The following is a 15,443-nucleotide window of genomic DNA, read 5'->3' as shown; positions in this document are numbered from 1 at the left end:
ATCGCCAATTGGACTTGAAAAATCACGGAAGGAATTAGCCAGTCGCGGAAATCACTCAACGAGTGAAAACTGTAAAGAAAGAAAAATTCAAGGACGAAAAGGAAAGGTGATCAACCCTGACCTCGCGTCGACCGCCGCGCCGCTCTGTTCCTCCGTGTGATGCGAATGACGCGAGTGACGGATGACACACTTTCGGGGTTTCCAGCCCCCCGCCCCCCCTCCTTTTCGAAAAAGGGTGGGACCTTTCTTCTCTCTCCCGGCGGCCTCAAATCTCACCCCCCCCTCCCCCTCCCTATACACACACCCCCCCCTCTCTTCCGACGTCGCGGCTTCTTGATTCACCTACGATTGGTGGGAGTTGTTTCGCGTCGTCGCAACAGCGGCCTGCGGGAGAGCTTTTCCTCAACAACGAGAGAAACTAGCATAGTCGGCACTCTGTCGCGAGAGTCCCGCTCCGCCGCATCTAATTTGGTAGCGTGACGGTTGAAAGGGAAGAAAGTCGACGCGACCGACGTCGTCTTTAATTGATAGTTTTTGTTGTTGTTGTTGTTGTTGTTGTTGTTGTTTTTGATTATTTTTTTTTCTCTCCTTCACACACTTTGGTGAAATCGCTGCTTCGTTATTACACTAGCGTTAATTAACGCGATACGATAACACGATAAGTTTTCTCATATAATTTACACGCGCGTACATATCATTTCTCGTTAATATATACCGGCGCACGTTACGTGTTTGTTCAATAGTCCTTTGCTTGATTGTTATTGTAGCAGTTTTACGCGTAGATACACGTTTGGACAATCTTCGATATATATATATACATATATATATATATTTTTTTTTTTTTATTTCTTCTTCTTCTTCACTTCGTCTTTAAAATTCTCTACGTATACATACATACTGTTGTTGCTGTGAGGAGGTTCGCAACAAGAACGAAAGGAGGGCGTCCCTTTGAGAGACGAGCTCCGTTACTCTCGCCGTGGTTCTCAACGCTGTCGTTATACTCGTGTGAAGAGTCTCGCCTAGTTTCAGGTAAACTGAACAAGAACAAAAAATTAAAAATAAAAATAGTCATAGTTGAAATAAAAAAAAGGCAAAAAAAAAACAAAAAAAAAAACTAACAAATTTAACTACAACAATATCACTCTTGTTGTATGATTTTTAATATCGATCAAGATCCAAGATTCTTGGTATAGAAATTCCAGTGAATCGGTTTCATTTATGTACTTCTATCGGTAGACCGATATACTTGACAGAACCAGTTCTGCACCGGTTAATTCACGTCGATTTCTGTATGCCGAATTTTGAATGTGTCATCTTGCGACCGCGTTTTCACCTGTACCTCTTAATCCGATCCCCAGTATCTTATATTTTCATACAGGTACACACCTACATTTGTGTACAAGCAACCGGTACCCCGTTTTAAGTGCGGTGTCATCCGTTCGTTGAATATCAATTCCAAGGGTATACACGTATCGTTAATGCCATGCATATGCGTTCAATCGTTTTATGGGCTCGACGTGTCTCCGTTAAGAAAATCAAGTTTAAGCTACGGGAGAGTTAAAAGGCTGTTTTTACCCGTAGTCTGGCAAAGCTGTCAGATGACGATAATAAAAACAATAATAATAATAATACTAATAATAATAATAATATACTACCGTAACAAACGAGGTCCTTGTTTATTCGAAAATATAAAGCTTTTAACTTGAAATTTCTGCAGGAACGTGAAATGTATGCTCGTACGGATCTCGCGGAATTTTTTCTTTTTAAATCGAATTGTTATCATTGTTTATCGAAAACTCCTTTTCTTTTTCTTTTTCTTTCGTTTCGGGTTTTTGTCAAAACCTGATCGGATTCCCCAGCCGTTGATGTGTTTATAATGGTGTGTCATCAGCTTCTTTCTCATCCTGTTACATACGTACATGATATAGGTATAGGTATATGATATTTTCGCGGGGTGAAGAGATTTCCATTCTTTACTCGTGCAGGGATGTAACTCTAATCGATTTTGTCACTCAAAATGGGGAACACTTTAAATAATAAACGCGCGCGTCAAACGCTCCTTACCGCGAACTATTTTAGTATACCGTATACCAACGTTAATGAGCCGTGAGCGTCGATCAAAACCCGTGAAAAACTCGCCGACGTCGTGGGTGTTTCTTTTTTTATTTTTATTTTTATTTTTTTTTTATTACAAGTATCCAGCGATTTTTACCGTGTTCCTATTTATGTAAATAAATAATCTCATACGGTCACTTCGTCATCTCTTCATCGCGGTTCGATATTTAAACTTGTACATAAAGAGTATTTATCGTTTTCGAAACGTTCTTGAAGTTCCTTTTTTTTTTTTTGTTCGAAAAAACTTGCGTTTTATCTGGGCGAATTATGAACTGTAGATATTGCACGAATCAACTGGATATCGTTTCGCAGAAATATGTGTGTACTTACCTATTGTTAATTACCCTAATAACATGAGAGAAAAATGCATTATTGCGTAATCTTAGGACGACTCTCAAAGAATTGACTTTTCAAATCGTGATTATGTTCGGTTATTTATGATTTACTAAATCTTTGGAGATCCTAAAATTGCGAGGTAACAATTTTTTCGAAACATCCGTCGCTGCGGTAACGTAACTAACTTCAACCTCGTTAAGAGATAACACCATTGTAACAGCTGAAAAATTAAGAGGCCAAACTTTGATGATTTATTTTGGGAGTATGAAAAAGACATAGGATTTCTTTTCAATGGTTTTATTTAACACATATTCAAGTATGAAAGAAACATTTTTTTATTATCATTTTGATGGAAAATGGCGGATTCTTTTCTTTCGGTTTCTTTGAAAAAAAAATTTTTCACTCTGGTACCAACTGGGTATTGTTTTTATGATCTTAAAATATTGTTCAAGCAAGAAAAAAATCGTTTTTTCCAAAATCCTACACCGGTGTTACCCCTTAATTCTCACCATATGTCGCAAAAATCGACTCGCGTGTTTTCCGTACGTTATAAATGAATTATATGTATAATAAATGTAATATAACGTATAATTACATTTAGAGAAAGTGTTGCCTGCTGGTGTTATGATTATCCACAAAATAGCGTGTAATCGCGCATCGCTTGTGTAACTCAAATTAAGGTCTCTTGTTTGTTTATACTTTTAACACTGAAGCAAGTTTGCTGGAATTGATAGAAAAATTAATTCATGCAGTAGGCGTGAGTCTGTCGGTGGTGATACATTCTCGAACACCGTATAACATCGTAACTCATTGAACTATATGGGTGAACATTAACATCATATTATACCCACCTGTTCTCACGTATATCGAACGTCGTGTAAGCAATTCGACTCGGTCGTTAAGTACAAATTAGTTTTCCGTAAGCTCCGATACGTTGAAATATTTAGTTCCCTGAGCGGCGTTTCAAAGTTCACAACTTCTCTGTACAAACGTGTTTTTACACGCATGGTCACAAGACACGAGTGTGTAGATACATAATGATAATTGGACAATGCACAACTGATTTTTATCTCGCAATATTTTTTTTTTCACGTGAATCTGTTGCAATTACCGTGAAATTAACTTGAAAACGTTAAAGTAACGAAACATTATGAAAAAAAAAAAAACAAAACTGCTGTTGTAAAATTTTTAAAACGAGTTTCAGAGCGTCGACTTTTAAAAATGCGAACAGGTTTTCTTTCCTTATTATATTTACTAACTGAATTTTCGAAAATCCTAAAAGTCTAAATAAACATTTATTCTGAACATGCATAGTTAAAGCAACGTTACTAACGCCAATCTCATTTTTATTACTTTATAAATGATCTTTATAGAGTTCATGACCGACGATCAAAGGTGTATTGGCTTGAGAAACGTTAACAGTACACAGTGCACTATTTATTCCGATAATTTTCTTTTATACCTTTTCAGTATGGAACGTCTTTGGGTTTCGGTGTTGCTGGTTTTTTGCACAACGTGGGGATGGCACGGAGTTTTTGCGGAGGATTCGGCTGCTGATACGCAAGAGGAATTTGCCCGGCACTACAATTCTCGATACTCAGTTTTCGACGAACCGTACAACGTCGAATTCAAGTATCACAACTACGAGCAGATGAGCCGATTTCTGAGGGCCACTTCTCTACGGTATCAAAATCTGACCGCTCTCTATTCCATAGGGAAATCAGTGAAAGGTATTTCTATGCGGTCTCTCTTCATGTTTAACGTACTACTCCTGGACGTTTATTCGTTTACTTAGAATCGTTTTGTGAGTAATCTTTCAGGCAGAGATCTTTGGGTGATCGTAGTTTCGTCTTCTCCGTACGAGCACGTAATTGGTAACCCGGATGTCAAATACGTCGCCAATATTCACGGAAATGAGGCCGTTGGTCGAGAACTCATGCTGCATCTTGTCCACGTACGTTCAGTCATTCTGATTTTAATACGCCTGTTAGAAATTTTATAGAAAGATTGATTCAGAATTTGACCTTTCATATTTACATAAATTGAGTTGATATATCGTCAGTATTCGAAAGTGAGAAAACTAAGTGACTTCGTTTCTTTATTTTGCTATAATAAATGTCACGTGCGTGGGTGTATAATAGCCGAATGAAATTTACGACAGTCAGTTATATGAGAAATTATAATACCGTATGCCCGCATTGACGCTTCGATCATTTGACATATCATCGAGCACGAACCACAAAGGCAAGGATTTACGACAGAGAACATTTCGGTCAAGGGTTTTGCATAAAGATGTCAAATTCAGCGAACAACAACAACAATTTAATAACGCCTATAATAATTTCTCTAAATTTATTTTCATCTTTTGCGACCGGTTTAGCTCCTGGTAACCAAATACGGAACCGATCCCTACATCACCTGGCTTTTGGACAAGACGCGAATTCACATATTGCCCTCCATGAACCCTGACGGTTTCGAGGTGTCGAAGGAAGGAACGTGCGAAGGTGGTCAAGGAAGGTGAGTGATCGTAAAATTCTTCGTACATTCCCTTTTCGATGATGCGGGGAAGAAACTGCGGCGCCTGCATAAGCTTGCGATCATTCTCATTTTATTTTGTTCTTTTCATCTCTTAACCAGGTACAACGCTCGTGGATTTGATCTAAACCGAAACTTCCCAGATTACTTTAAACAGAACAATAAGTGGAGTCAGCCAGAAACTGAAGCCGTTAAGGATTGGGTCTCAAAGATACAGTTCGTACTTTCTGGAAGTCTTCATGGCGGTGCTTTGGTCGCCAGTTATCCCTTTGACAACACCCCAAACTCGAGTAAGATTATACAATTTAAACAACATTCATTCTTTCGGAATAATTACATTACGTTACGCGTTACGCAATCGTGGGATGTTTAAACTTTTTTTGTCTTTTTTTTTCCTTTTTACAAACAGTGGTTACACTACTGTGACTATTATTATCCGAGTTAGAAAGTGTATGTATGAATATTAAGTTTCGTTTGACAATGAACAGATTATCACTGCGTCGCGCTATGTGTATGTTATTATTATTATTTTTATCTTTTTCATCAGTATTACGTATTCACTATATGCGGGTGGACTGAATGAGAACGTTATCCGTTGCGTGTGCATGATTCCATTTTACACAAAATGTCCCAGTAAATGCATCCGGTCAGTGCGAGGACCGTAACGGGTCATACAGATTTTCATGATAATCTTGATGATTGTTTTGACACCTCGACAACACAGTTGCGAACTGTGGGAAATGATTTCGCAATTAAACATTTCCAAGGAATTAGAAATTTCTCCGTAGTATTCGTATATATCCTATACATATATCTTTTATTCAGCGAGTCAACTGCAACCGCACCAACTTTGCGTGTGTATTTCTATAATACACTAAATTTGACCTGAAAAATACTTTTCCATCTCCACCTTATATTTGGCTAGAATATTTATTGCTTGCGTGTGGGTTTCACGCAACCAGGAATTTGTCGTTCGGCCCCGTTATGCGCAGGTATGCTAATTGTAAATATCGTAATAATCAAATCCTTAAATACGTATAGGCATCTTCATTACTCCGAATCGCATATCAAGATCCTCATCTTAGATATCCGTTCGCGAATACATCCATTATATAGATGTGGGTACTGTATACGTTTTATATTTATAACAGTAACCAGCTTCCCGATTGATTATATTATAAATGGCTCTCGAGAAGGTCAGTGGGCCGTTTATACATATATACTGCAATGTCCAGACATTGGCAACTGTGATTTCAATTTTTTCAACAAGCCCATTACAGTGTTCCAGAGCTACAGTTCGACGCCTAGCATATCCCCGGACGACGACGTCTTCCGTCACTTATCCCTGACGTATTCCCGAAGTCACGGTTCGATGCATCGTGGCGCTGCCTGTTCGCCGAACCAGCCGGGATTTAAAAACGGCATTACGAACGGTGCCGAGTGGTATCCGCTAACCGGCGGTATGCAGGACTTCAACTACGTATGGAACGGGTGCATGGAGATCACCCTCGAGTTGTCATGCTGCAAGTATCCACCGGCCGAGGATCTCCCCCGTTACTGGGCCGAGAATCGCGAAGTAAGCGTCTCTGTCCGTCCATCCGTCGGCTGTTGGCCGTTTTAGTATTTCCCTTTCTCTTTTTTATGACATATTATACATGTGTGCATTTCTCTTGGTTTTTTTTTTTCTTTTACTTTTCCCCACGTATGTAGGCGCTCATCAAGTTTCTAGCCGAAGTCCATCGCGGTGTTCAAGGTTTCGTTATCGACGAGAATGGCAATCCCGTGGAACGAGCCTCTCTCAAAGTGAAATCGCGGGATGTCGGTTTTGTCACAACTAAATACGGGGAATTCTGGAGAGTTCTTCTTCCGGGAATCTACAAACTCGAGGCATGCTCATTTGCCACTTATGTGTTATTATACACGATTGAAATAGTACAATTTTTTCCTGCTATACTATTATGTAACACCATCAACGTTTCGAGGTATATGCATAATCATTCTCCGTAATCGCTTCAGGTCTACGCCGACGGTTACCTGCCTCGAGAGGTTGAGTTCATGGTAATCGAGCAACATCCCACACTCCTCAATGTCACTCTTCGCGCTACCAAGGTAATTTAGAAATTAGCAACGAATTCGTTCGGGCGACGATTGTCTTCGTGCAACGATGGTTGCGGCCCGCAAGGCGGGCGGAATTAACCGTTAAGGTTACCGTTAAGTGTCTCGCGTATTGACCGATTAGCCCACCTTCAAGCAATATTGAAAACTTTGCTGGCTTACGGACCGGAACGATACCTCCTTGATGCAAATGACCAGCAAAACTTCCCCACGTACATACGTTACCATTTCCTCTTGTTGACTCTGACCTGTGAATTCGAAACTTGTACCGCTACTACACATACCTACCTTTAATAACGCCCGTTACATACCAGTAACGTAACATACTTACACATACCTATGTTTGGATTCACACCCGCCTAACGTTGAACGGGTATCAGAGCAACTGGATTTTCGTATTTTTATATCAACCGAATATTATTCTGGGTGTTGAGTTGTTGAAACGATCGAAGGTGCTAAATATTGGTAAGGGTTGAATGGGAAGAGATGGTCGTGTCTCGTTTCAGAGATGGGAGTATAATAGTCAGCCCGATCGAGCGAATCAGGAAGTACCTCGGGACGTGCCCGTCGTATCTCCTTCGATCTTCGCGGACTTCGTAAACGCTACTACTTCTTACACTGTTTCGTCAAATCCAACTGCACAACCTATCCGAGATGTTAAGGAAAACATTCCGAAACAGGGTGACGAAACCGTTCCCGAAGCAGCTGCCGTGCCCACCGCAACGGCCGCCGACTTCGTATTTCCCTCCTCCTAATATAACACTAATCGTCTTGATAACAATGACCCCCTAACTTCGGCTAATATCACAAATTATGTAAGTATTTTTCTCTTACATCGCGATCGAAAGCGAAAATTAATGAAACGGCGTACAAGCTTCCGTTGCTTCTTTTATAATGTGCAATCTATCACCTCATCATCTCACGTTCGGGTATTGTTGTTATCTCATTTCTTTCTAAAGCTGTTATGTGCCTCTTTCAATAACCATTAAATTGGAGCCATCAATTTTAATTAGAATCGTAGATTCAGAATAATTTCATCGACTGGAGGATATCATCTTTATACATATATACGAACATGATCCTCCTTGACGACACGTTGACTCGTGTTCCAGGTTCAATCAATTATACCCAATTTCAGCAAAATCGAAAAATTACTCCTTCCGGCAAATCCCACCGTGCGTTAAGATATACGAGAAGAAACCCGTTGGGAAATCACCAAGTGAAAAAGATGTACGATGATAATAAGAGCCGCACGGTTTCGAATTGCTATTTCCGAGCTTACCATTAGCTGACATACTATACTTACACACATATATTATATACCTACACGTATAGGTATATATCACGCGACCAATGACAGCACTTTATATCACTACCCATATACTTATGCACAGTCGCGTTGCGTTACCAGGGAAGTTTATACTAATGAAAAATCATTACTACTTTGTTCATTTGTTCTGCCGCACACATGTCTTTCCATGCCATCCAAGTCAGATGCGACGTTCAATACCTGGACTCGTCTTCTCTCATCCATAATTCATTAACCCACAGCTTCTGCATGCATGTAACGTGTCTTTTTTCTGTACACTGCGTTTAATGTCACTGAAACTGATATACGTATTGAATGTTGTGTTGAAAGAAGAAGAAGAAGGAGACGAAACATTGAAAAATCATCAATATTATTCCAATTATTATTTCAACAATTGTTTGTTTAACTACAATTCGTGCGCAGGTGCTGACGTTCTATCATCGAATAATTGGTTATCGATGGAAATGAAGAAACTTACAACCCGTATTTTGAATTGTTCTTTTTTACAGAGGCAAGACCACATTGGCGGTAACCAAGGGACGGTGGGTGTATACGCAGGACGACCATCTGAAACTCACCGGGAGCAGAGACCATCGCCTTATTACACTCAGGGCCATTACAGGCCGAATTCAGGGGCAAACACGGCAGCCGGTGACAATGGGAACGGGATTTTTTCTTCCATCAGTAGTGGCTTCAACTCGATTGTTACGAATCTTTTCGGCTAGTTCGAGTAGCATCGAACTGTTTCTAAATTCAGACAATTAGCTACACTATTATTTTTTAACATCGCCACTGACGATCGCGTATATGATGATATATTTACATATACGTGGATTTATGAATTTATTACCTACGCATACCGCAATTATGTATGAGGTACGTTACACGCGTTACGTATGCATATTGTAAGGATTACTTACCCGTAGGTTGTGTCACTTAATTAAATATAGGGGGACCAATCGATCGAACCTCCATGGATTCGATTCATAACGTGAATTTTTCATTTGTAATCGTAAATCACACTTAACCTTCAGCTGGCACCTTTATCTGGTGTAACATTGCTGGCACCTTGGGGCCATGCATCGAAGTAATTTCATATTTTGAGTTAAATTTTTTTTTTTGGTATTCACTTGAGTGTCTTTTACAAGATAAAAAGATCGCATGGATCATTTTTAAATTTAAGGTAGTAAAATTTTTTTTAAAAGGCAATCTCAATTATAAACCCTTGAGTCACGAACGACCCCTAGGTGCCAGCTAAAGGTTATTATTACCCGGTGAAAACTGCACCGTTCACTTGCGTACACCGGAAGAAAACCGTGTGGTGCTAATTCGTGAAATCGTCACTGTACTACGTTTGTAGAAGTTAATTTCATCATGCGCTAGAGTAATTGCATTGGGAAAATCTTCTTCGTTGATGTTTTTCCTCTTTGTCAATTAACTGATATACTCATGTGGTTCACCGTTCGTTACAATACTGCCTATAGTTATTTATTTTTATTTATTTTCTTCTACTAACAATTATTCAACTACGAAATTGCAGATGGTGATATATATATATATATATATAATTTTTCAACGCGTTTCTCAGTCTTAACTTTCGTTTAGGTATGATATATCACTCGATATATATTTTCGTTACCGAAAATTCATGCTGCAAATACGTTTGCCATAAGCGCATGTGTTGATAAAAATCAATGCCTTCAGAGGATTCTTTCGTTATAATTATATCTTTAAGCTTCTGATTTATTTTCACCGGGCCAATTATCTTTCCAATATCAGCAGGTCACGCGGTCATCGGCATTAAAGAAATTCTTACGCATAGGTGGAAAATGATAGTCAGATGAATAATTAAAACGATTGCAGTATTCCGTAACTGTGCTTCAGCTTCGTGTACGCCAAGAGACTACAAAAGAATAAACAATAGAAACAACTATATCATTACCGAACTAATAGCTACACACAGTTGTCACGTCAGCGATGACAGTGATGGGTAAAATATTGAGTAAATAGCGACTCCCTAAATAGATCCGAGAGCGCACAAGATTGATAAAAAAATCGACCTAAAGAGGAAAGATATACTGGAGTACCTGTCGACACTTTCTCTCACATTCCATTCAAGAAAATATTACATATATATAAATATATGTGTGTATGCATTCGAAACAAAATCTATACACAGCTACCTATATAATATTGGATAAAAAGCCAGTGATTATACTGGCGTTCATTCATATAACACGATATATAAAGAAGACGGAAAATCTGTGACTAAATTTAGTATGAAAATAATCGTTGTTTAATATTTGAAACAAAAAGTGAAAATAAATTAAAAAAAAAAAAAAACACAAATTAAATGTGAAAGTATTTTTGTAATACGCTATCGGTGCAGATTACGCGCAAAGTATAATATAGGTTATAAAATTTTTATTTTTAATGATCTATAATATAATATATTGAATTGTTCATTCGTTACGTGAAAATATAATACGCAATTAAACCACAGTATACGTATAATATATCCGTACATAATATCATATTTATTGTTAAGTACAAGAATTATCACAATAAAATATTATTAATTATAACAATAAATGAATATATCTCAAAACAATTCCTCAGTCGTTCTTAGGGTCTATTGTACAAATTAAACGCGTACTTAGCCGCGACTATAATTATCTACTACATTACATTTTTAGAGAAAAACGGTCGGATACGTTACAATCGTCCATATTATGTCTAACACGTTTCCAAAATTTATTTGTAACAGTATAATATAATACTTCCGTTGACATTATCACTCGAAGCTTTGCATGTTCGTTTTTTTTTTTTTTTTTTTTTTTTTTTATGTTACGTATTTTCAGAATGAACCTTTACTATAGTGCAGTGGCTTGCACTGTATATCTGCGCACCACTGTGCTGCATGAGATATAATACTTGAACATTGTGCGTTCAGTTCAGTATTAATTATACAAATAATCATCCATACAATAATTTAATCCAACTATAACGTTACTTGAGTTCTGCAGAATATTTTCAGAGCTCAAATAATGATAGTTTACTGCACATAATATCGCAAATGAAGTTTGAAAATTCTTCTTATATTATCTTATTCGAAGAAATTAAATTTGTTACACAATTTTACTAATTAAACTAACATACGCATACGTACGCACAACTTTATAGTAGGTACGTTTCTACATAATGTACACACATATTGTACAGGTCTATTCAATTATTATTATTATTATTATAATCGTACATGCCAGCTTACTCTGGGACGACTCTACACGTCGATGATGCTATTTCGCTTCTTATCAGCATCCGCGACGTCCAAGTCGTTACCGAGACTCCCTACGCGGCTGCGCATACCAATTCCACCCCCTTGCCCAGTTGCTTTAAGTTTTTCCTGCATCTGGGCGAGAATGTCTTGCATACGGCGGATCTATAATTTAGGATCAAAGAAAGGTTTCAAACATCCCAACGGTTGATATTAAATCACGCGTAGAGCGTAACCGGAATCCGTGATTCTCACCTCTTCGTCTTTTTGCAACAGCAGCCTATCCGTGTCGGATATACTGTGCTCAAAGTGCGGTCCGGAGTCCCGTTTAAGTTTACTTTAGAAAATTATCAAACAGTTATTAAATCGCCGGTCAAAGAGCCGATATACTGTCGATATTATATTGTAATTAGGGCCCGGATAAATATGTATTCAAAATTACAAAGTATATACGTATAATATATACTTGAATAACTAAAATATTGAAAAAAAATATGGAAAATAGAATTACTCCATTTTCTGCATCCAAACATCATACTTTATGCAGAAAACCAAATAAGGAATGAAAATGATTTAAATAAAAAATATTTATTTACATATTAATCCGGGTCCTGATTATAACATACCTCCGTTCGCGTATCGCTTGCTGTGAAATTTGCGATATACACTGGGCGCGAAAGTTCTCGTAGTGTACGTCCTGCGTTACATCTTTCAAGTCCTGCATGTGTGTTGATATCAGCATCGTTCGTAGCTTCACAAAGTCGCTGTGTTTCGGATTTTCAACTGCAATATAAAGCGACGACAATCGTTAATTTTCATTCAATCTTAGCTTATGTCTGCAGTATATATGTCCTGAAAATTGATACCTTCAACCACACCCCAGGGATACTGTCGACCGCGTACTTTTCTCCCGGCAACCTCGAGGACCGTTGAACTTCCGATAACGGCAAATGGGGTGCAGGCCTTCAGCTCTTTGTCCTGCTGCTTGAAATCCTCGTCCTCGTCGCTGTCGCAGTCCGGGAATTGGTATATCTTTGATCGAAATAACAGAGGTGTGTAAGAATTAACACGCGGGAATTACAGTGCAAGGTATATATTACGATGTACGTAATGTATCACCTGGATATCGTGTTCGTCTATGTCGGCCAAAATTCTCTCCTTAAGTTTCTTAACTTCGTGTGCTGTTAGGGTGTCCGCTTTAGCGATAATCGGTACTATATTCACCTTCCGATGCAATCGTCGCATTACTTCCAAGTCCATTTGCCTTAAACTGTGGAAACAAAAAATATTATATAAACCGCGATATTTTCTGCTCAGAAAGACTTGTTCGCGTTTTTTTAATGCAACTGCATTATGTGACCCGAGATGCGATTTCTGCTGGAATCATTCATTCTCGATCAGGCTGAAGTTTGTAACGTTATTCTATTGATGCATATTTAGCAAAAAGTCGTTATTTTGCAAGTTTAGGATTACCTGAAATTTAACAAACCGTTAATACAGCATCAACATACTCAGATTTTGTAAATTCAATTTCTTCACTTATTATTCTAAAGGTGCGAAATAGCAATGTTTTCTGATACGTTAACGTTACTAACTTCAGCCTCGTCATCCTCGCGCAACTTGCCGTGAAAAATTAAAAAAAAAACAAATAAAAAAATAACCCACCCGTGGCCATACGGCGGTATGAAGTACAGGCAGCAATGCACTCTGTTGTCTTGGATATTTTTTCGATTTAATCCGCTTTCGTCGGTGAAATACTGACGGAATTGTTCGTCTATGTAAGCTGAGCAGGCCTTCCACGTGTCATCGCAATTTACAGAATCGCCAAATCCTAGCGAAAGAATCGAGCAAATGAAAATTAATTACATAGTTGAACGAGGCAGCGTTAAATCCCTAGTGAAATCGTTTAAAAAATTGAAAACACGAAATCATTTATTTATTTATTTCGATTCGTATAAAATTTACCTGGCGTGTCAACAATCGTTAGTCGAAGTCTCACTCCGCGTTCTTCGATATCCATAGTTTTTTTTTCTACCGTTGTAGTTTTCTCAACACGTTCTGTAATTATTTACACTTTCGTAATATGCATATACTACGTTTGATGATGAAATACGCACGTGTGCGAAATGCGCGCGCGATTTATAAGCATGTTATACCTAAGGCGTCGGGAATTCGACGATCTTTGTAGAGATCCCCAAGGAATAGACTGTTTATCAGTGTTGATTTACCCAGGCCAGTCTCGCCCACAACCATTAACGTAAATTCGAATCCTCTTTTCACAGACTTTCGGTGAACTTGTTCCGGGAGAGTAGCAAATCCAATATAGTCCCTGTCTTGCTGAATAAAGTTCAATAATTTTCTTTAACATTTTAAATACATTCAACAATCATTGTATGAGACGTGCAGGTTGGGAGGGATTAACGCGAGATTATGCCGCAATATCTGTGACACATGATTGCAATCTCGCGGCGAAGATAATTATATTACGCAATAGAGTTTTCCTATTATTTCAATTACGCGTAAAGAAAACGCGATTTTAAAAATATAACGGATGAAATTTTAGTACTGTTTCACTTACCGCCAGACATATCGGAGACCGCCTTATGTTACACAGGTGCAACAACAATAGGGACAACAATAACACCGCGACACTCAACCACCGTTTTCAATTAGATATTCGTTCACCGATACGATTGCATTGGCGTTATATATGCGCTTTACAACTGATACGCAACAGCCTAGCGCAGTGATATTTCTGCAGGCCTTCTGCTGACAATAAAGAGGAAGCGGGATATGCCTGCCGGCAGGGCAAACTTGCGAGGGGTGAATGCTTTGAACTGCGTCAGCGCACAACACCCTCGCAATCACGCAACAACCAGCTCTCGATCAATATATCAAGTTCTAATTTGCCTCCTCGCCGTCACCGGCGCCAATACGCGGACGCTATAAACACTCGATAATTGTATTTTTCCTGATCTACTATTGAGCGTATGCCCCTTTACCCCATCTGGGTATATAACGGTTGGAAAAACCATACTAAAAAGTTTCAGGTACATTTGTTTTTAGGTATTGCATACCTGTAAGGTTATTCATAAAAGTACTGCATTCAAGGAGGTTGAAGTTAGTTACGTTCTCGTAACGATACATTGGGAAAAAATCACTATTTTTTCATTTTTATAAAGATATTGAAGGGACTTATAAGATTGAAAAATATGATTAAGTTTTGTTTTATTATACGGTTACTGAATTTCGAACAGTTTTAAAATCGCGAAATAACGGTTTTTCCTCGTTGTCGGCACGAATCGTTACGGTAACGTTCGTAACTTCAACGTGATTGCATTTACGCCTAAATACTTTATTCTTCACAACTCAAACTTATAGAAATAGACGATTTTGCCCGCCTACTGACCATGAAAAAAACACGTCATTTTTCGCAATGAATGACGTGCGCGTTTGGAAATGCCGAATCATTTCTCCACTAGCGGGCAAAAACACCTTTTATTCACTAGTGAAATAATACTTCGCTACTAGTCGACAAATGGTTCGCTATTTCCAAACGCGCATGTCATTCGTTGAGAATAGCGTCGTCTGTTCATTTTCAGCAGGCGGCCGAAGTTGCCTAATTGTACATTTTTATTGTAAAGAATATCGTGTGCAACGACGATTCTCAGTTCGTAATTCGTATTATATCCGCACTCGACTTCGGCTGGTACGGCTAACTTCACACTTACTCACGATCAGAATCGTCATTTTTGC

General features: G+C 38.5%; 2 protein-coding genes across 8 annotated transcripts in view; one reads left to right on the top strand and one right to left on the bottom strand.

Moving 5' to 3' along the window:
* The window catches only part of LOC124216052 (carboxypeptidase D), a 14,809-nt gene extending 4,006 nt beyond the window's left edge, over positions 1–10,803 (top strand). For 2 of the 5 annotated variants that reach the window (XR_006882515.2, XR_006882512.2), the window contains exons 2-11: positions 3,922–4,181; positions 4,272–4,405; positions 4,832–4,968; positions 5,089–5,276; positions 5,949–5,978; positions 6,267–6,562; positions 6,697–6,873; positions 7,003–7,095; positions 7,608–7,916; positions 8,920–9,060. Coding sequence is in view for 1 of the 5 variants with exons in the window: in XM_046620120.2 (XP_046476076.1) it covers positions 3,922–4,181; positions 4,272–4,405; positions 4,832–4,968; positions 5,089–5,276; positions 5,949–5,978; positions 6,267–6,562; positions 6,697–6,873; positions 7,003–7,095; positions 8,920–9,135 (1,531 nt within the window). In the remaining 4 variants the exon portion in view is untranslated. Of the gene's footprint in view, positions 1–311; positions 1,030–3,921; positions 4,182–4,271; positions 4,406–4,831; positions 4,969–5,088; positions 5,277–5,948; positions 5,979–6,266; positions 6,563–6,696; positions 6,874–7,002; positions 7,096–7,607; positions 7,917–8,919 lie in introns of those variants that run through there. The other 3 variants (XR_006882514.2, XR_006882513.2, XM_046620120.2) reach the window with 3 other exon arrangements.
* Positions 10,668–15,202, bottom strand: Septin4 (septin 4). Of its 3 annotated transcripts, none has more exons than XM_046620123.2 (9): positions 15,097–15,202; positions 13,844–14,024; positions 13,653–13,745; positions 13,353–13,518; positions 12,807–12,957; positions 12,554–12,719; positions 12,314–12,470; positions 11,943–12,024; positions 10,668–11,852 (listed from the first exon to the last, which is right to left on the bottom strand). In XM_046620123.2, exons 1-9 carry the CDS (start codon positions 15,097–15,099, stop codon positions 11,694–11,696), a joined length of 1,158 nt encoding a protein of 385 aa, XP_046476079.1. In that variant the 5' UTR covers positions 15,100–15,202; the 3' UTR covers positions 10,668–11,693. The 3 variants fall into 3 exon arrangements, with proteins under 3 accessions (XP_046476079.1, XP_046476080.1, XP_046476078.1); XM_046620124.2 differs by lacking the exon at positions 15,097–15,202 and adding an exon at positions 14,266–14,548; XM_046620122.2 differs by lacking the exon at positions 15,097–15,202 and adding an exon at positions 14,266–14,548 and having other exon boundaries at positions 13,844–14,020.
* Positions 15,203–15,443: the final 241 nt, after the last annotated feature.

Source organism: Neodiprion pinetum, chromosome 4 (assembly GCF_021155775.2).
Source record: "Neodiprion pinetum isolate iyNeoPine1 chromosome 4, iyNeoPine1.2, whole genome shotgun sequence".
In the NCBI taxonomy this organism is placed as follows: Eukaryota; Metazoa; Arthropoda; class Insecta; order Hymenoptera; family Diprionidae; genus Neodiprion; species Neodiprion pinetum.
Note: the sequence above shows the minus strand (reverse complement) of the source record. Positions and strands in the feature narration are given on the sequence as shown.